Source organism: Thermochaetoides thermophila (assembly GCF_000221225.1).
Source record: "Thermochaetoides thermophila DSM 1495 unplaced genomic scaffold scf7180000011815, whole genome shotgun sequence".
NCBI classification, from domain to species: Eukaryota; Fungi; Ascomycota; class Sordariomycetes; order Sordariales; family Chaetomiaceae; genus Thermochaetoides; species Thermochaetoides thermophila.
Genome location: NW_006383031.1, coordinates 642347 through 661900, shown reverse-complemented (window position 1 = coordinate 661900; position 19554 = coordinate 642347). Strand labels below are relative to the sequence as shown.

Sequence of the window (19554 nt, the reverse complement as noted above, 5' to 3'; positions counted from 1 at the left end):
GATATTTGATATTGTCAGGGTCACATGTTTGCCAGTCAATGATGGGAAGGATACAGAAGTGAGTAATACCGGTGGCGCCCAATTGGGCAGGACTTGTACCTAACAAACCGAGTTGTCGAGTCGATCGCCTTGTTCTCTTGGCAGTGAAAACAGTGCTTTGTTGCGGGCTAGAGTAAGGAGTCGGCACTTGAGGAGATGAAACAAAGAGCTGGAAATGATGGTCTGTTGAGAGGTAATAGGTCCAACTTGCCAGTAAGAATCAAAGTCAATGTCTATGGTGGGACAAAGAACTTGGGGTATAGTTCTGACAAGGTAGTGAAAGACATTGTCAAGACAATACGGTTGGGATTCATATCTGTGAAGTGGACGAACTTATAAGCATGCTCATTGTCGAGCATCACTGCCTTTTCAACAAGCTTCAAACTTACAACCTTCACCTACCAACACCATCACTTACCCGGGTAAGTCTGCCCATTTACTTAGAATATTCAAGTTCCAGGTAGGTCCCTCATCATATTATTTTTGAGACCCCAAAATGTGCAAAATCCGTGTCGTTCACTTCACTCTCTGTGGCTCAACCCGCGTCCCTATGTCCCTGCACCCCTGGACCGATACCGACATTGCCTCTTGGCCGTACGACGCTAGCAAAACCCTCATCGCCACCGGTAGCTGCCACACCTGCGAGTGCGAGAGCATACACTTGTGGCAGCGCTACCGCTCCTATATACAGCAACACTATGGTCTCGACGACGAATCCCAATTCGTCTTTAGCAAACACCTGCGTCTCTGCATGTGGCATCGATGCTGCTTAGTCTGGGAGCAGAGAACTTGGTGTCCTGTGGTGGGGAGGAGATGGAATGCACTGGCGGAGGAGTGGGCGGATGATGAGTTTTTTGACCCAGGGGTAGCAGCCCTCTTCAACGACCCCCTAGTTGCTGTTCCCCAGCCCCAGCCCCAGCTCCAGCCTCAGCCCCAATCCCAGGACGACAGTTTCGATTCTGACGCCAGCTCTCCCCCAGAGCCAGCCTGGTCCGACTTCTCCTCCTCCTCCGAACTCGAAGTCCCCGACAGCATCCACCTCCATCGCTCCCACAACCACCTCGAACCAATCCCTGAGGCCCTCCATGCCTGGGAACTTGCCCTACACCGGCACCCTGAACATGACTGCGACAACAAGTGCGTCTTGAATGAGTACCGCCCACTGGCCGAGCTCATGACCGAGAAAGTAGCAGCTGAAGAGCTCGACCTCATCTCCCCTGCTTCGGAGGCGCCACATAAATGCGAGCTCTGTGGCCATGAGCAACCACGTTTCTGGTGGGGGGAGTCATGGGACTTGCCGGGCGCGCAGCCGGAAGGAAACATCCCCGGCGTAGCCGGTCCTGAAATCACAGGCGTCCGCTTCCCAGGCGAGATCCTCTACCGCGAGGACGGCCAACTCGCTCCGTCCGAATTTAAAAATGACAACGACCAAGAAGGCGAAGAAGCGGCTGTCAGTATGTCCAACGAGCTAATGATGCTGGACATGACCCGCGGTGATTTCTACTGGTACTCTGCCAACCTGTTCACGCAAAAACTTTCTTTGCGCGAAACGATGGACACTCTTCGTCACATGAAGGACCGCGAGCCGTATATCTTCGGCGAGGACATGGGCATTATCTTATTAAAGACCTACCCGCTGGATATACTTTGGTATTTGCGCGACCTACGCGTGTTGATACGACAGGCAGAAGAAAAAATTGAGAAGGTAGCGGACAGGTGGGTGACTGCTATGTACCATCTGGGGTCGCTGCTTGAGTCGCTGAGGAGGTATCCTAAGGGACCAGGAGACAGTGTGCGTGGGCTTGGAGGGGAGTTTGAGGTGACGTGGGAGATGTTGCAAGTGGGGAAGAGTGAAGACGGCAAAGAGGCAATGGAGAGAGTTATGGAGATGGAGGGGTCGTTGAAGAATGTGGGGGAGTATAAGTTGTTGTATAAAGAGTTGAGTGAGGTGTTGAGGGTGCCAAAAGTTTTGAACAAGAGGTGGGAAGAGAGGAGGAAGAAGTTCACGTTGCGGACGCCGAAGGAGAGGATAGGGTATTGGGCTTGGAAGAAGAAGTCAGGGTGACTCCAAGGTAAGTTTTTAGGTATGTTCTCGGGTAAGTACTGTTCTTAGGAACCGTAAAGTTCAAGTATATGAATTCACTGTTCCCTGTTTCAAAGTTCTTTAGCCATGCCGATAGTCAGCTTGCACGATGTTTGGATCTGTTCCATAGTTCGGCTCCTGATAGTTCGATATGCATATAATCAGTAAAAATAATAATGGGAGGAAATGTTAGCTCATCATATGGCCTGAAGTAACCTATTTCTGGATCTTGCCGGACAGTCCCAAAACCACATATTATAGGTCAGCGGGGTAACAACACCATAGGGATAAATGCTGGCTTCTTATAGACAAGGCTCCCCGCATTATGCTCAACAGAGGAACATAATAGATACTGTGAAGCCCCGGAACTAACTAGGCTGAATTGTAGGCAAGGTTGTGGGTGAGGGACGTTGCGTCGTGTCAGTGGTGAGCCCCCCGAGATTTTTAGCGAAGTCGTGGTTAAAGGCAAATAGAGGATGATCTTCACTGTCAAGCCTTGAGAACTTCTTTGACCATGTAGTCCAAGCTTCAGGAATATCAAGATAGATGCCATAACCCGCCTGCTTGCCTTTTCCACGGCGGCGGCGATATCCCCCGCCTTCTCCGTGCATGTTGTATGCATGAATGTATAAAGCGGAGAGTATATATTTTGCGTTGCCCTGCAGAATACGCGGCCCTGAAGGGATCTGTCAAGCACAATAGGTGCCGCAGAATGATAACCCCTACACGCGTGAGGGCGGATGAGCCTGGCTCTTATGTAAGGTTAAGTATGCACCTGGCCTCAGCGGGGCCGGGACTGACCGAGGTACGATCAACGGTGACCACACCGCGGTCGCTTACGGCTAACAGTGTAGTTTACCATCCCCCCCGCGTGACTGGGGCCCCAACTTCTTCTACTCCCCCCTGGACCCGGCCTGCGTCGGCCTCTCCTTCGAGCTCATCGCCTTCCCCCCTACTTCACCAACGGAACCGCGACCGAACGCTGCCTCGAGAATTGGAAAAATCTGATCGGGGTGTGGCCCAACCGCATTGGAGGAACAACCCAGGACCAGACGACATACGAACCGGTCACGTCGGCTTATGTGGCATATATCGTGGCCAGTCCAGCTGAAGCGCCTAGAACGGTAACGTTTGGGCCGAGGTTTACGACGCTCTCAGGGATGTACCAGGGGAGTGTGGTCATTGGGTTGAATTGAGGGAAGAATGATTATCGAGAATACGATTGCTGCGGCTAGGGTCGCAGTCCAGGAGATTCCGACGTTGCTTGCCATCGAACTGGGCAACATGTCAGAATGTAAGTCCCCCCACCTCTTTTTGCCCTTCTCCCCTCTTATTTTCCACGAACTTGGCTGAAACCCACCAGACTACCCCAAAGACGACCAGCCCATCGCCCCCGGCATCTGGAATCCCACCATCGACGCGCAATCCCAGAACTCCTGGCCTCTCCGCGTCGGCAGCGCCCTCGATCAGCCAACATCATCCGAGCCGGCAACTGGAACCAACCGGCTCCGGAATGGGGCGCCGCGCAGCTCATCTTGCGCGAAGCCCAAACCACCGAAGCGTCCTGCTACATCCCGCACTACGCGAACCATAACTATCCCGGGAGGAGTATCCAGAAACTGCAGACGCACAAGCAGACGGCGAGTAACGTGAGGGGTTTATTCACAGCCGACTTGCAAGCCGCGCAGCGCGTGGGGAAAGAGTACGTCCTGGGGAAGATGAACTCCTTCTCGGACGGGGGAGTCGCCGGGTAAGTCCGACGTTTGGCGCGGCGTTGTGGACGATGGATTACATCCTGCTTGCCACCGCACCATATATTTCCCGCATCTATATCCACCAAGGAACAGTCGGCAACTGCCAGTACTGCTTCTTTGGCTGCTACAGCATGGGCACGCCGTACTACGGCGCGTATGCGGCGACGGCGTTTCTGGCAGGGATGAAGTACATTGCACCGTTAGACAACGGATCTAACAACTTCGCCGGCTACGCAGCTTTCTCTGCAGACGGGAATGTCGCCAGGCTGTTGTTGTATAACACTAATTATTCGGGGGTGAGAGTTGGTCGATGGAGGGGTTTACTCTTGACGGGGCTACCAGTGGGGAGTGGGGCGAGGGTTGAGATTTAAGAGGTTGACGGTGAAGGGGGAGACGGCGAGGCAGGATAGGGAGGATAATATTTAATTTCGGGGGCAGAGGTTTACGGAAGGGACGTGTGTGGTGATGGGGAGCGAGAAGGCTTGAGGAGGTTAGTGGCGCAGGAGGGAGACGGTGAAGTGCAGGCAACGGTGGCTGTTATTTGAGGTAAAAAAGGTAAATGGGCGGATGACGGCTTAGGGAGGGAGTTTCAAGACAAGGGATAATTCGAGTTGAGGGGTCATGGTTTTCTCCAGAAAAGGATGTGTGACGTGGTGAGCACTATGTTTGCCCTTCGGGGACTCTTTTCTCATTTCCTTTAAAAAATACTCTCGGCTCAAAAACTCGTTCTCCCCGAGTATCACGAAAGAATCGGGAATAAAAACAATGAAATCGCAAAAATATGGGCGGTTCCGTTGAATGAGCGTCACCTGTAGGATTCGAACCTACGCTCCCGAAGGAACTGCCTAGGCAGCTAACGTGGTGGAGTTAGCAGGGCAGCGCGTTAACCACTCCGCCAAAGTGACTCGTGCAGGTCGGTACAGAATCTTCTCTTTATGAATGGCCTCTTCAGACCCACTTGCTCCGACTCGGGGAGTTTGCTCAAGCTGCAACAGTTCTTCCCAGTCAAGAAGGGTGTTTCATTACAAAAAGCAACGCTTGTGCGATTTCTCTAAGCCTCTAATTGATCCGTATCATTTCTATTCATTTAGTAATTGAGATTCGCTAATTTGTGGAAAGTTCTCTAAAAACTCTCTGAATGCCTAGTTCTCCCAAGGAGACAATCAAAGCCAACTTCCTCAACTATGCCCTCCCCCACCAAGGACAAGCATGATAGATGCATGGATATTTGTTGGTATAAACCCTCGATGCGACCACACTGCTGCAGCCGGGAATTTCTGTTGAGTAAAGTCTCGTCAGCGCATGCATTGTGAGCACGGAACTAAATTCTCCCAGCGCAGGGGCTTGTCACTGGAGAGTAGAAACGTACCACAATACTCGATGGTTCTAGTGATCTCATGACCACACATGTGGTGCTCGTATATCTTGAGGATGCACATACTGGAAGCGGATTTTGGTCAAAGTCTTCGTCAGCCAGTTAGTTGGCCCATTGTAGTAGTTGAGAAGGTGCGAGCTGTCAGCTGAGGAACGTTAACTTACGGTGTAACAATATCTTCGTTTATTGGATTGCTGTTTGGTTGGTTTTTTTTTTATTTTTCGCTTAGTGGGAGGAGAATGTTGTGAGATCAATATATTAGGAATAAGATAGAAATTTTTTATGGCAAACTTAGCAAGCTCTCTATACTACTGGGGAAGATACCGACCTGAGCTCTATGAGGTCTTGTGTGGTAAACAAAACGCCAGTATGTTCGTGGCAACGATAGTCTACAGAATGTCTCTTGCTTCATTGAACAACGAAAAAAAAAAAAAGAAAAATCCTTGGTAGAAGTTAAATAGAACCATTGTGTGCAGACCGCCTTTGAGACCAAGGGTCAAAGGGGTCAAAGCGGTGAGGCTATCACATTTCGGCAGTTCAGGGGTAGCGTCTTGGACCAAAGAAGTGTAATGTAAGGAGAACGAAGCGTGTAGCTCAGGCCAGAGTACACTTGCATGATCAGGACGCTATGAGCCAAGGAGAGAGATGCCTCAAAAGACAATGAGGATTGCACCGAAGGGCAACCGTATGAAGAGGTTAGACGACACCAACTTCAATCATCCAATGAAGTCTGAGAATGCTGGGTTCAGCCTTTACAATTATGAATGACTGTTTCATAAAGACTCTATCATATGATCTTCAAGCACAATTTTCAAAGCAATGCAACTAGCATGGTATTCCCAACGCCAACCCTGGCCCATCCCCCCAAACTCCGTGAGAAACTCAATCTTAACTGACGCGATTCCCATCCCATCCAGTACCTCTCCCTTGTCCCGTTTTTTTACTATGCCCTCACCTGCGCAGCACAAACCTCCTCATTACCCACCCAAACCCACCCCAACACCGCACAATGCACAATCAACAACACCAAACTCCTCCTCCAACTCGCTTTCAACAGCCACTCCGCAATGTCAACCCCATCTCTCCTCCCTCTTCCTTCCGTCCCATTTACCCCTCTCTGCCTATTAACCCTACTCCTCTCCGGACCAGGAACAGGATTTGCGAAATCAACAACATCCCACCCCGCCAACAACACCCCAACAACAAAAACCCTTCCCTCTACACTATACGGCCAACACGCGCCCCAAAGCGAGACCATCTTCCCCACAAATAATCCAAACCTCAGCACGGAACCGAGGCCCGGTTGTTCAACCCACTCCGATGCCCTCTCTCTGACGCGTGCGAACCCCGTTGCGGGGGGGGGCATTAGCAGTGGGGTGGTTAACGTCGCCTGTGTCGTAGGGGAAGGTGTCCTACTTCCTTGCCTTGAGATCGGTCGGGAGCGGTGCGAAGGGGATGGGGATGGCGGGGTTGAGGGGACCGGGAGATGAGCTAGATTGGATGAGGGTGAAAGATGTCCCGGGCGGTTGGAAGGGGGGGGGTTGAGGAGGGGGGCGCGGGCGAGGGTGAGGGAGTTGGAGTGGCCACTGTGGTTGGGGTGTGGGGCGGTTGGTGAGGTAACGTCGGGATCGTCGTCGTCGGAGGGGAAGGAGGAGGAGGATCGGGGACGTTTGGATGGTTCTAGGGGGGGTTAGTCACACGTGGAGTTGAACGTAGAAGAAAGAGGAGGGGGAAGACATACCAGGCACCGGCGCAACCGGCCTTACCGGAGAATCTAGATTCTGCACCCTCCCGCTAGACAAGCCAAGCCCGATTGGCGGACCGACATTCTTCGGCCTGACCACATTATCTAGGCTCTCCAGCACCTCCTGCGCCGTCGGCCTCTCCGCCGGGTTCAGCGCAAGCAACCGTTTCAACAACTGGTACAAGCTCGACGGCAGATCAGGCCGCTCTCGCCTCTCCTCCCGAAACCCCTTCCAGCGCGTGATCTCGTCGCGCAGCTGGTCAATATCTTCGAGCTCCTCGTTGACCACGTTCGCGTTGTCGTATGGGAGGCGGCCGAAGCACATAAAGTAGAGGATCAGGCCTAGACTGAAGATGTCGGATTTGGTAGTGAAGTTGCCGTATCGGCCAGTCGCGTCCTTCTTGAGCACCTCGGGCGCGCAGAATGAAATTGTGCCCGTCGACCCGGTCGACTTTCGCATCACGTTCTCGGCCTGGACCTCGCCAAACTCACTAATCAGGCATTTCAGGTGTGAGCCGTCCTTGTGAAGAAGGCAGTTGCTCGGCTTGAGGTCGCGGTGGATGTAGTTCGCCCCATGGAGATACGCCAGACCAGACGTGATATCCTTAAACAGCGAGTAAATCTCCGCCGGCGACAGCCGCTTCTGCGTCCTCGGCTGATCCAACTGCCCCCTAGACCTGCGTCGCATCTGCTCCTTCAGCTCCTCCTTCGTCGCCTCCTTCGGCTTATCCCCGACTATATACCGCAATAAATCGCCCCCATTGCAGTACTGCTGCAGGATAAACGCGCACGCGACACTCGGTCCAAACCGATTAAGCTGCACATCCTCCAGCCAGACGTGGCGATACGACACAAGATTGGGATGCGACAGCTTGGCCAGTAGCTCGACCTCAACGAGCACCTTTTCCAGCCAGGCGTGGTCGTCGCCAACGGGGACGCGTTTGCACGCGAAGTGTCCGAGGTTACAGCCGTCAATTTCATGCCGGACTAGGAGCACAACACCCTTGCCTCCGCGGCCGAGCTCCTTTTCTTCGATGAAGAAGGTATTGAAGTAGCCTGGTGTGAAGGCCTCGCGACGGATGCGACCGCGTTGTGGGTGAGGAATTCCAGCACTAGACGGGGCACTGGGGGGAATTTCTGCTTCGGTTTCGCCCTCGTCGTGTTCTACGCCGGGCAGGGGCTCGACTAGCCGGCGAATCGGACTCGAGGGCGTGCTGCGGTTCGGTTCCTGGGCCAGGTAGCCCGCGCGCAGCATGCGGAAGTAGTTGGGGTCCACATACGTGTCGCCATGGCCGGGGGTATCGAAATGATGGCGGTTGGGGGACGACGAGCGTCGCAGGGGCTGATGGCAGGTCGGACATTCGTGGAGTTCAAGGCCGCGAAGCTCGAGGCGCTGGGAGGAGGGGTCGCGGACGACGATGGCGTTGTGGTGGCGGCTGAAGAATCTTGGTTAGTAGTCCCTAACTCTTTGCTGGATGGAGAACATGGGAATGTCAAGCCAAGCTTAAGCAGAGTGAGGGGCAATGAGGGGAAGCGCTAAAGGCTTTTTTGTCGAGTAGGATGACGTACAGAACGACCTCGCGTCCCTCGCGCGGATGATATGGAACGAGCGACATGGCTGCAGCTGGCTCAATCGCCCTCAAGCTGTGATGATTGAGGAACTACCGTCCATGGCGTGCAAAATTGGCGGTTGAAAATGTGAACAAAGACCGAGTCGCGTTTGCGTTGCGCCTTGTGTTGCAGCTGCAGATGCTTTTTGGTGGAGAAGTTGAGAGCTGCGAGCTTGGGGTCGTCGCCCCCGTTGCAGATCCCCCGGGCCGTTGCAGGCGATGACTGGCTGGTGGCTGGGCTTGGCAGGGGATCCACGTGGTGGTAACACAGTGCAAATGCGATGCAGGGCATGTTCCTTTGAGAGAGTCTATGAGGTTGAGTTTGGACTTTTTAGAAGAAGCCTGAGAAAAGAATGAAGCGTGTGTGTGTGTGTGTGTGTGTTTGTGTCAAGAGAAAAGCTGAGATAGTTGAGTTCAGCTCCAGGCATCAATTGCTAAGTTCAGTTGATTAAAGCATGGTCCAATGTCCAAACTTAAATGAGACAGCCAATGGCCGCCCCCGATCGATGAACGGCTCGAGAGGTCGCACAAGTGGGCTGGCAAGCTGTGCGACCAGCGATTCGGAAAAAATATGTGATCGAATTTTAGAGAGAGAGAGAGAGAGAGAGAGAGAGAGAGAACGACAGTGAGAAGTGAAGTCAGCATTGGAGTCCGGTTCTGTTTGGCTGTAGCGGAATGTCGACTGATGTCTCGTGGACAATTTAACCGGCAGCACTCCCTGGTCCAGATCATACAAGACGTCCCATCAAGTTGGTTAACATATTAATATCTAAAAGAGTTATAGGCACGGCGAGCTTAGATATTTGCGTATAAAAATAGAGGCCAGGAGGCTACGAACTCTACAAGGTCTTGGCAACAGTCCTGCATCATCTTCCCGGTTGGCGCGCCTAAGGTTGACAAGAACTTGAATGAACACCGGCAGAAGCGAATACCGCAGAGCCGGATACGAAGTATGCAAGACAGTCCTATCAACAGGCTAGCAGATATTGCCCCAAATGTTGACAGCAAGCTTCTAGCTGCAATGCGACCTAGATATACGGGATGGAAGAGGGGGCATGGGACGAGAAGTAGTGTTCACTCCAGAAGTTAGGTCCCAGCAAGATATTACTTTCATATATTGCACGGGGTAAGAGTAACTGGGACAAGTTAGCGGATCTTTTATATGGAAAGCTGGATAGGAGATAAATAGATGCCATGGATTCTTTGATGCCCAGAACGTGGTTCTGTTATACCAGAGCAAGAAGTCTAGCTGAAGCCGTCCATTATTCTGTCATACCACTTACTTACAATGAAGCTTCTGTCTTTCCTCACACTCGGCTTCCTCGGCGGAGCTCTGGCCCAGCAGCAGTGCCCTGGCAGCTGGTATCTGCAGCCAGACGACTGCATCTGCATGCGAAGCACCGACGGCGCCTTGCTCAAGGATCAGACCTTCATCTGTTGCAGACAGCTGGGATACAAGACCTATGACAACGTGAGTGTTCAACCTAGGCACATTGCTCGAACCATCAACGAACTCTTAGCTAACAACCTTGGCCTATGGCAGATCTGCGCCGTCGATCGAAACATGCGTCAGACCTTCAAGGATTGCTGCAAGGGCTTGAAGCAGGAGAGCGTCATTGGGCATTGCCGCTGACTGGAGATAGGGGAGAAATTGTGGTTACTTCTTCACGTTGTCATTAGCACAATCATTGCACGCAAAAAAAAAAAAAGAAAAAGAAAAAATATACCACGATTCGAATTTGTATTTTGCCACCATATTCACTGAGATTGTGTGGTGTCCTCATCATTCTTACCCCTCGCAAGATGATCCTGAAAAACCTGGGGCCGGGCTTGAAAAAAACGCGTGGACCCCTCCTTTGTCTTCTCTCCCTGGATTCCTAGGTGGCCCGTGCGGTAGGGAACTAGTCCAGCCGAGGTCTCTCGACTCAATATCGGCTTTGTGGCCCCACATTCCGCACTGCCGTTTTGCAGCCTGCAAGACACGTCCCTTTTTGCTCCATTCTGTCATCTGGGCCATCTGGGCCGCCAGCATCTCGCCCACAACCCAAGGTACCCAGTCCCTGACTGACAGGTTGAGTGTGGCACTGTTCTGTACGTGCCACTGACACCAATAGCAGCCGTGCTGACTGGTTGTTGAGCAGGAGAGGGCCCCCTTGTAACCTGCTGGCTGTCTCTTTTTCTCAAGTCTACTCTGTTGGCTTCCAAGGACTCAACTGAGCCCGAGTTATTTGCCAGAGGCAGAAAGGGGTTAACCTGTCATCAGTGTCATGAAGATGGTCCACCTTGGACTTGTCAGCTGCCGGGACGCTCAGGCCTTTATCCGGGGAGCTGTCTTCTCCAGATTGACAGTACCACGGGCAGAGGCAGTCATCTCAGCGTCTAGAATCCCGTGTCGGACAATGAGCCAGAGGTTCTCGCCACCATCGGGCCAGACATCGAGGTTCAGCAAGCCTGGTACATCGTCGGTGTCGCCATCAAACTCCGCAAAGACAGGAGAACCCATCACAGAAGCGTCAGTACCGCCGTCTCCTACAACAGCTTCAGTTTTCCCAAGGCCTCAGCCACAGCCACAGCCACAGCCCAAGCGTGTGGACACGTCGAGCAAGGAGTACAAGCGTGTCGAGAGGAAGGTTGTGAGCGTCATGGTGGCCTTGCCGATCCTGTTCGTCACATCCTACTTCCTCTATGAACGACGTAAGTCAGACTGTCCCAAAGTCGAGTGAACTGGTTACTAACTAATTGATTCATCAAGTTGCTCTTGGAAAAGTTCCTCCTTCCATACCAAATGCTCGTCCGAGCGACAAGCCATTATGAGAAGTTCAGACTGTCATGAATCAACCGGATTTTTCTAAACTGTCCCCCGTAGGTCGCCAGGTGATATGCCGATTTCTAGTCTTTTGCGTGCTGGCTATATGCTCTCAAGTCGCAACGGGGATGATGTCAAGTTTTCAAACGCGAAATTCCAACCTGATGAGCGGGCGGGCTGCTATTCTTCAACTGCCGCGTCCGCAGGCGCTGATGCAATGCCATGTAAGCTGTCACAGCTCTGTCACGCCCCGCTAGCTCGTCGCGGCCGCATCACACTTCACACCGGCAGGCGATGGCCAACAAGGAGCTGCCAGCCTCTCAGAACGCTCAGAAAAGCGGCTGCCCTGGAAGTATATCCGGGAACAGAAATGATGCCCGATACCAAGCCCGATTAGGGGTCTCATCGCCAAGACTCTTGCCCCGATAGCCTCGATGCTGTCCCCACCGTTGCATCCTCCCCAGAGGCTCATAGGGGTTCCAGCCGCCCACCAGTCGTCTTTGTGAAGTGCGGGGAAAAGCGCTTCGTCCTGGGCCTACCCCACAAGAAGCAAATGTTGGGGCACGTCTTTGACAAGGCCTCTCAACGCCAGAACTCACGAAGCCGGCTGGGGAAGTGGGCCTGCAAGGGGCCTGTAATGGAGCCTTGTGACCAGTGAGGCTCCGGCCAAAAATCGGAATGCCCATGCTAGGGCTTCGTGGCGAACTGCCCAACGCTCGTGTTGGGGCCTGCAGAAGGGCAGAAAAACCAGAAGAAGGAAGGCCAGAAGCTGGCTTCGATCGCATGGGGATGCGCTTGACTCGTCTGTTGTGCCTGATAAGTGGGTGCACTACTCAGCCGAGTACCCGCCGATTGCCGAGCTTTGATGCTCTGGGCCTTGCTATCGTCACTTACTACAATATTGCGATTCATCCCATGTCGTGCCGTTCCATACGTTTTCCAGAAGGTGCACTGATTCAGCCAAAAAGCGGTGCTGGCCAGCGGTCCCCTTTCCGCCCCCGTTCCGCAGTCCGACATATCTGGAGTTTTCTGGTCTGAGATCTCTCCCTCAGTGCCTCGGGCCTGGCTGCTTGATGATCTTTCTCACAAACCTGTTCCCTGCACGTGTCCACAGCGCGCCCCATCAGCTCTCCCAATCTCTCTCCGCATTCTGGAGGAGTGGAGTTTCTTGGGAACGCCGTCGTTGCTGGGCTCTGGGATGGGACCGGGATAACTGCGGGGCGCGTGTCCGCCCTTTTTCAGTTGGCTGCAGACAATGGCATTGGCAAATCAGCGTGCACTGCTCTGCTTACTTTTTTTTCGCTCACAGCGATATCTCTGCCTGAACCCATTTACCGGTTGAACAAGCTCTGCGCCAACAGCGCCATGAAGCGCCACATACGTAGCCTGCGCAGCAAGCGTCGCAACCCCGAACCTCCGAAGCTTCTGCCCAAGCCGCCCACAGCAGTTGCCGCAGCCCGGGGGGAAAGGGGGAGGGGGGGGGGTCTTGGGGCCTGCACGCCACAAGGGAGCTAGCAGCAACTTGGCTTAGCCTAGATTTCCTGCCACCGGTCCCACTGCCATCTTGGGGCCATGTGGGAAAAAAGGGTGGGCACATCTTATCTCCCCGTACCCCGGTTCTTGGGCTCTTCTTGGTGACTCTCGGCTTCCCCTTGGCAGTCCAAGTATCCACGCAGGTCGACACAAGCCCTCTTCGAATGCTCCATACTTCACTCCAGCCTGGCGTCTAATGACAGGATTGGTGGATCAGAGCGACGAAAGCAGCATGGTCAAATCCCTCGCTGGAACGCTCTGGGACTTGGTCCCAGCAAGGCGGGCCTCGGCAGCTGCAGATTGCGGGGTGGTAGGCCAGCGTACCCATGCAAGAAGCTACTCTAGGCTGCTCCATATTTCGGCACGGCTGTTGTCCACGGATCGGCGAGAGTCAAAAAGACATTTAACGCAACGACATCCGCTCGCGCAGAGCCCGCGAGGTTGGGCATTGCCCGTCGCTCTGTTGTTATCTTGCCTAGTTCTTCCATCTGGATTTGCCATTGCGAGTGTTGTCGTAGTTCCTGACAGCGCTATACATACATTCATAAGCCTGTAGGCCACGGGTAGCGCATCAGTATCTCGAGTCCATCGCCCTCATTCAGGACTCCGCGCTGTATCACAATGGTCGCCGCAACAGCAGTCATGGCGGGCGCGAAGCGCAGGTCGCGTTCCGAAGGTGAAAGTGACAGGACGGCCCCAGAACACTCCGCCAGCCCGGCGCCATCAACACGATCCAACGGCAAGCAACAAGTACGGCACCGTGCCTCTATTGCCTGCGCGTCGTGCCGCGAGAGGAGGATACGCTGTGTGGTGCCCGAGGGAGAGACCGAGTGCTCGCAGTGTAAAAGGACAGGGTCGGTGTGCATCATCAAGGATGATGATGAGCGCAGGCGGTATGTTTTCCGACTTCCGAGTCTGTTGGCCTGTCTAACCCCGCTAGACCGATCTCAAAAGCGTACATGTCATCGTTGTCGAACAGGATAGCTCTGCTTGAGGAGATGCTCAGAGAGCGTGGTGTCGTTCCCCCTCCGGCTGTTCATCCCCCTAAAACAAGGCAAGAGGCCCAGCAAAGGTTATTAGAGCAACAAAGAAAGCAACAACAACAACAACAACAACAACAGCAGCAGCAGCAGCAGCAGCAACAACAACAACAACAACAACAACAAAAACAACAACAGGGAACAGCAAACACTGCTTCCACGACTCTACCATTAGCCTTTTCCAACCGCCCTCCAACACCCCCCACATCAGGGGACGAAGACATCCTCCGCGCAACAGCCCCCAAGGTCCTCGTTCAAAACGGCCACAACTCCATCAACCACCTCATCGACCCCCTACTCCTCCAAGACATGGAGCCCAAGAAAGACCCTAGCACCCGCCACCTTCTCGCTGCCAAAGGCAATCACACCTTCGACCAGTCCGTCGGCCGCGCGCGCTTCTTCGGGCCGACCGCCAACAGCCACGTCTATGCCAAGGTCGCAACCGTCCTCGAGCCCCAAGACCGCGTCGAGAAGCTGCGCCGGGCAGAGGGCGTGATCCGCGCCTTGCGCCCGCCGACCTATGACCACCTCATGCGCTGCTTCTGGGACTTTTATAACCCCTGGTTGCAAGTTGTAGATGAGAGCGGGTTTGAGGCGGGAAGGAGTACGCAGGACTCGAGGTTTTATTCGACGTTTTTGCATTTGGCGATGTTGGCGATTGGGTTTCGGTTTGCGGATCGTGAGAGGGATGATATGCAGCGGTTGATGGCGGGGGCGAGGGAGAGTACCTTCCATCGGGAGACGAAGGCTCTCGCGCAGATGGAGTTGGAACGGCCGGGGGGCATTCCGAGCGTGCAGGCGCTGTTGTTGTTGGCCGATTTGGAATGCGGGGTGGGGAGGGATGCGACGGGATGGATGTATGCTGGTAGGTGTTCCCTGACCCAGTCGTGGAGAGATGTAAGCTGACGGATATCTCAGGTATGGCGTTCCGTCTGGCCTTCGACATCGGCCTACATGTAAACCCTGGCGGGCTGGAGGTCTCGGACCTTGAGCGGCAGACGCGGCGCAAGGCTATGACTGCCTGCATAATGTTCGACCGAAAGTGGGCTTTACTGCTGGGACGGCCGACGACCATCAAGCTACAGGATGTCTCGCCTGATATGCTGCCCTCTGCGGCTGGACGCCCTCCGCCGTCGGGTCCTCACTACGTGACTGCCGGCTACAACGCCATCCATCGCCAGATGTTCGAGCTCCTGGAGCTGGCCGGCAAGGTCGCCGACTTCCAGAACTCGACCTTCGGCTCTCCCAACACCTTCTCCGTCAAAGGCATGGAGGACCGGGCGTACGTGCACTTCCTCGGCCTAGAGCGCCTCTTCCACAACTGGTACCGCCGCCTACCAGAACACCTCACTTGGAAGCCGAACAACATCAAAGCGGCCCCGATCGGCTTTTTCGTCCTCCACCAGCAATTCCACGTCTGCATGATCCTCCTTCACCGGCCTTGGGCCAAGTATGGCCCCATGTCCCTCGACGGCATAACCGCCACGCGGTACCCGAGCCCCGAATCACCCGGTCACGACACGGATGGGGCAAGCTTCAGCTCCTGGATGAGTTCGCTGCCGCACCAGGATAACCGTGCTGCGCTCTCCCGCAGCATGTGCACACAGCATGCTATCAGGGTTGCACGCATCTTCTGGCACCATCGCCAGCGGTTCGATGGGAAGAAGACGACTTTGGCGGGCGTCCAGCACGCTGGTACGGCCGCGTTGGCGTTGATGGCTGCGCTGGCGCATAAGAGCGCTGAGCTGGATCACCACACCAACCTGCGGTATCTGCAGGTGCTGTCTGCTGCCATCTACGACATGAGCCATTTGTACCAGCCCGCCGCGCGCATGTACCATCTCCTCAAGAGCATGCTGGTCGAGATCCGCACCGAGATGGTCAAGTCAGGTGGGTTTGATGTCAGCACTGTCGCTAATCGGTATCCTACTACCACCACACCGAGCACTGCTGGAAACAATATGGTTTTTGGCAGCAACACCTGGTTCCCGGTCGCCGACCCGAACTGCCTGCCGCCAGAGTTCCAGCTTTCGGAGGAGGACCGCGCGGCGAAGAGAAGACGGCTGTCAAGCCATTCTAGTGTCGACTTTGCCTGTGTGCATCCATCCTTCCTGACGGGTGGGCCGCACCAGGTTTGTCCCACGCCGCCTGGGTCTGCGCAAGGGTTTGGTGTGGAAGCAACGACAGCGACGACCTTCGGGATGGAGCCGTTGTCGAATGAGCCGCCACCGCAGCGGAATTTTGATCTGGACTTTTTCCATGCTTCGTTTGTGGATTTCATTAACAGCGGGGGGAGTGGAGGTGAGGCCGGGGCGGGACAGCAGGAGTGGACAGCGACGACGGGTGCGTCGGAGAGCGTCACGGCTCCGCTGCCAACAGCCTCTGCTACCGACCCGATGTGTGTGGATATGCTCCCGGCGGCGGATAACACCGCTGCCACCAAGCCGGAGTCCCCTCAAACAACCAGCACCTCCGCCCCTCCCCCTCTCGACGACGACGACACAGCTGTGGAAAAGACCATCGAAGAGTGGCTTGCCGAGCCAGCCGCTCCAGCCCTTATTTCTCAACAAAACAACGCCTTCTCCCTCCTGACAACAACTCCTCCGACGTCCTCATCGACGTTGGTCTCCGATTTGCCCATGCTAGACAACCCCACGGCCATCGTCGTCTCGTCCACCACCCCGGCTGGTCTAACCCCCATGCTAAACACTACGCATGCCAATGTGGATGGCACACCCAACTACAAGGATCCATACGTAGGATGTTTGGAGTCTGAGCTGGGGATTGCCTTCCCTATTGGGTCCCCCTCCAACTCTTCCACCACAACTGATCTTGGGTCGGGGGGGATGGACTGGATGGATGTCAAATCTGAAGCTCAGCAGCAGCAACAAAAGGGGATGGGAGAGGAAAAGCCGGTAAGACCTCCTCCAATGACTCCTGTGACGTTGGACGAGCTGGTGCAGAGTGTCGAGGAAGCCGTGGGGAGTGCGAGGGCTAGGGCTAGGGCTAGGGCGGCTGCTGCTGCTGCGGGGGGTAATAATGTAAATGTTAACAATGGGGTAAATAGTGGGAACGGGGGTGAAAGTCCGGCGGCGGCAGGAGGGAACGGTACTGGTACTGGTAACGGCAGCGGGGTTGAGAGTCCAAGTGGGAGCGCTGGGGGTGATGGGAAGCAGAGTCAGAGTGGTGGTGAGGGGCAGGGACAGCAGCAGGGGCAGGTTCAGGATCAGGAGGAGTTGGAGGTGATGGGGATTTGAAGGGTGGGTTACCGTTTCCTTTGTGTGGAATTTCTTTTGTATATATATACCCTTGGATAAGAGCGAGCGCAAATGGTTGAAGGATTAACCCCAATAAAGTTCTGTGTGGTCTGGTGGTTATGAGGTGCTACTTAGCTAGTTTCTGAAATGATCATCGTACATAGACATCTGCGAATGTTCAGCCAGCCAGGCTTACGCTAGACATATCTGTATCTATTGCTTGCTTAGCTGGCCTGCCGGGGCTTAGTTAACTCTACATTTTTCGGTTGAATCAAACCGAAGTACAGGGTTAAATTAGTAGTAGAGGTGAGCTTGCTTGGATGAATGGGAGATATGATGCGCACATACCACAGTATATATCCCTGAACCATGCACCATTAGAAAAATCACTCGTGGCTTTCAATACAGCTCCACCCTCCAAGTGTTATCAAAACTTGCCCTTGTGGTCCATTTCTTGAGATGTCCCCTTTCGTTCTTTAATAATCCAATGGCAGGGAGTCTGGATCTCAGAGCCTTTTGGCACTCGCACCAACTTTTTGAGAACAGGAGAGTACAACTCGAGCTTTACAGCTCTGCCCGAGATGAACAGACGGGGCGAACTATTCCCATTCTACACCCTCCTGCCTGCTCCTTTTACTTAATGCTACACCCCCAAAACCTTTCACCCCCTTCAGCGACTCATGGTCAAATCCAGAACTATCTAGGTTGGATAATCACATTTCTAATATTCTCCGCAACTAACCCCACCCCCAATTCTCATGACATTCCCTCACAGCAACACACTGGTTTATTCCTTTTTGAGAATTTCCCCCCGTGTATATAGTGTTGTCTAAGCAGCCCATCATCACCTCTTGCCCGCCGCCTTCGTGGGCCCGACCAAGCACTATTAAGGGTAAACTGGGTCAAAAATGCCACTCAATTCAATTTAATAAACCAAATGGCACGAAGTATAACAAGGTTTGAAGACCAGGTCAAACACAATTTGAGTAAGAAATCCGCGGAAGCTGATCAGGCCGACCGGTTGACGTAGTGATTTGTTGGGCGACATTGAAGGGATGTGAGCACGTGCCCGACTGATTCTGGAAGCTGGGAAATCGAGCCGTCCTATGCTGCAGCCTTGTTGCCACCCACGAGTTGAGTCAATTTTAGCATGGTTGTTACGCCGGTGGAACCATCAAGCCACGAGTGGTTTTATATTATCCCTGGCAGGCAAAGAGTCCCGGAGTCTTGTTCTTTATGATTAATCTCAATGCACCCATTCAATCCAGGACAGACAACCCTCTCCCCCTTCCCCAGCCCTCTTGGCTTACACCGGTTTTGCCTCAAGTGCAGGCTTTTCCTCCGGCGTTACTTCCATATAGGTTAGTTCAGTAGCTATTTCTCGCCATCGACGTGGGCACGACCTAGCATCCTCAGGGGTGAACCCGGTCGAAAAATAGAATAATAATAATAAGTAGGTGCACTAGTTTCCTATAATCCAAGAAATGGATATCCAAGACCATATCAATCAGCTATGACACAATTAATTCAAGATTCAATCATCAACACCTCTGTAACAGCAACTTCTCGAGCTGCCTTGCATCATCGGTATCATGGAACAAGCTAGATTTGCAGGAGAGAAGGAACAAGGATGAGTCATCTCACGAAACATTTACGAACATCCTCTAACATCAACACATAACCTGTATCCTCATGACTGAAGTTTCCAGAGAATTAACCAGTTTTCTTCTGTTTTCATTTCATGTATAGAGCAGTATGCGATGAGCCAGTAGCATTCAGCTACAAACTCATTGACAAAGACCAGAGAGCAAAAGAACCCACAAAAATGAGAGTGGAGATACTTTAATATTTAGCAATACGTTACTCACTCTTGACGTGGATTAATGGATTGATAGTATCTCGTTCCCAGACAAGAGGCATTCCCTGTTTATTTTCCCAGCATTTGCTTCCGACCGCTTTCCTTATTCTTCTTCAACACTACAAGATGCTTATATATTTGTTCTCAGGATAGTCCTTGTCAACAAGACTCAAATCAACGACTCTGCCATCTTCTTTGCCGAAACAACCGGCACATTGGCAATTGATTGTTCTCTACAAAGAAGTTCTGTCCTACATCGGTGTTTTATGCTCAACCTCTCATCCCCAGCCACGAGAAATCTTGACGCTGATCACTCGTAAGCAAATGAAAAACAAGCTTTCAGCCATTCTTATTAACAAGACATGATGTGTGGCTTTGGTACATGTCAGCTCAGGTAAGTGTTTACATCCTGTTAACTATGAAGGTTAAGTTCTCATTGGGCTTGGCGAGAAAAC

General features: G+C 53.3%; 5 protein-coding genes, 1 non-coding gene and 1 pseudogene across 7 annotated transcripts; 5 read left to right on the top strand and 2 right to left on the bottom strand.

Annotated features, from left to right (window-relative positions):
- Positions 1-535: 535 nt before the first annotated feature.
- CTHT_0017980 (uncharacterized protein) lies at positions 536-2104 on the top strand (the record flags this gene model as incomplete). Its single annotated transcript, XM_006692233.1, has 1 exon — positions 536-2104. The coding sequence occupies one exon, from the start codon at positions 536-538 to the stop codon at positions 2102-2104; it is 1569 nt and encodes a 522-aa protein (XP_006692296.1).
- A 1221-nt stretch (positions 2105-3325) lies between these two features.
- CTHT_0017970 lies at positions 3326-4247 on the top strand (annotated as a pseudogene; the record flags this gene model as incomplete). The annotated part of the gene is made up of 3 exons: positions 3326-3416; positions 3554-3872; positions 4007-4247. Coding segments are annotated over 3 exons (651 nt in total).
- Positions 4248-4679: 432 nt separating this feature from the next.
- CTHT_0017960 lies at positions 4680-4781 on the bottom strand. The gene is made up of 2 exons: positions 4745-4781; positions 4680-4723 (listed from the first exon to the last, which is right to left on the bottom strand). It is a non-coding gene; the product is annotated as a tRNA-Ser (tRNA).
- Positions 4782-6194: 1413 nt separating this feature from the next.
- CTHT_0017950 (uncharacterized protein) lies at positions 6195-8611 on the bottom strand (the record flags this gene model as incomplete). The annotated part of the gene is made up of 3 exons (XM_006692232.1): positions 6195-6931; positions 6993-8431; positions 8565-8611. The coding sequence occupies 3 exons, from the start codon at positions 8609-8611 to the stop codon at positions 6195-6197; spliced, it is 2223 nt and encodes a 740-aa protein (XP_006692295.1).
- Positions 8612-9893: 1282 nt separating this feature from the next.
- CTHT_0017940 (uncharacterized protein) lies at positions 9894-10238 on the top strand (the record flags this gene model as incomplete). Its single annotated transcript, XM_006692231.1, has 2 exons — positions 9894-10076; positions 10149-10238. The coding sequence occupies 2 exons, from the start codon at positions 9894-9896 to the stop codon at positions 10236-10238; spliced, it is 273 nt and encodes a 90-aa protein (XP_006692294.1).
- A 766-nt stretch (positions 10239-11004) lies between these two features.
- On the top strand, positions 11005-11419 carry CTHT_0017930 (uncharacterized protein; the record flags this gene model as incomplete). Its single annotated transcript, XM_006692230.1, has 2 exons — positions 11005-11299; positions 11358-11419. The coding sequence occupies 2 exons, from the start codon at positions 11005-11007 to the stop codon at positions 11417-11419; spliced, it is 357 nt and encodes a 118-aa protein (XP_006692293.1).
- A 2146-nt stretch (positions 11420-13565) lies between these two features.
- On the top strand, positions 13566-17241 carry CTHT_0017920 (uncharacterized protein; the record flags this gene model as incomplete). The annotated part of the gene is made up of 3 exons (XM_006692229.1): positions 13566-13837; positions 13924-14849; positions 14903-17241. 3 exons carry the CDS (start codon positions 13566-13568, stop codon positions 17239-17241), a joined length of 3537 nt encoding a protein of 1178 aa, XP_006692292.1.
- Between the last annotated feature and the right edge of the window lie 2313 nt (positions 17242-19554).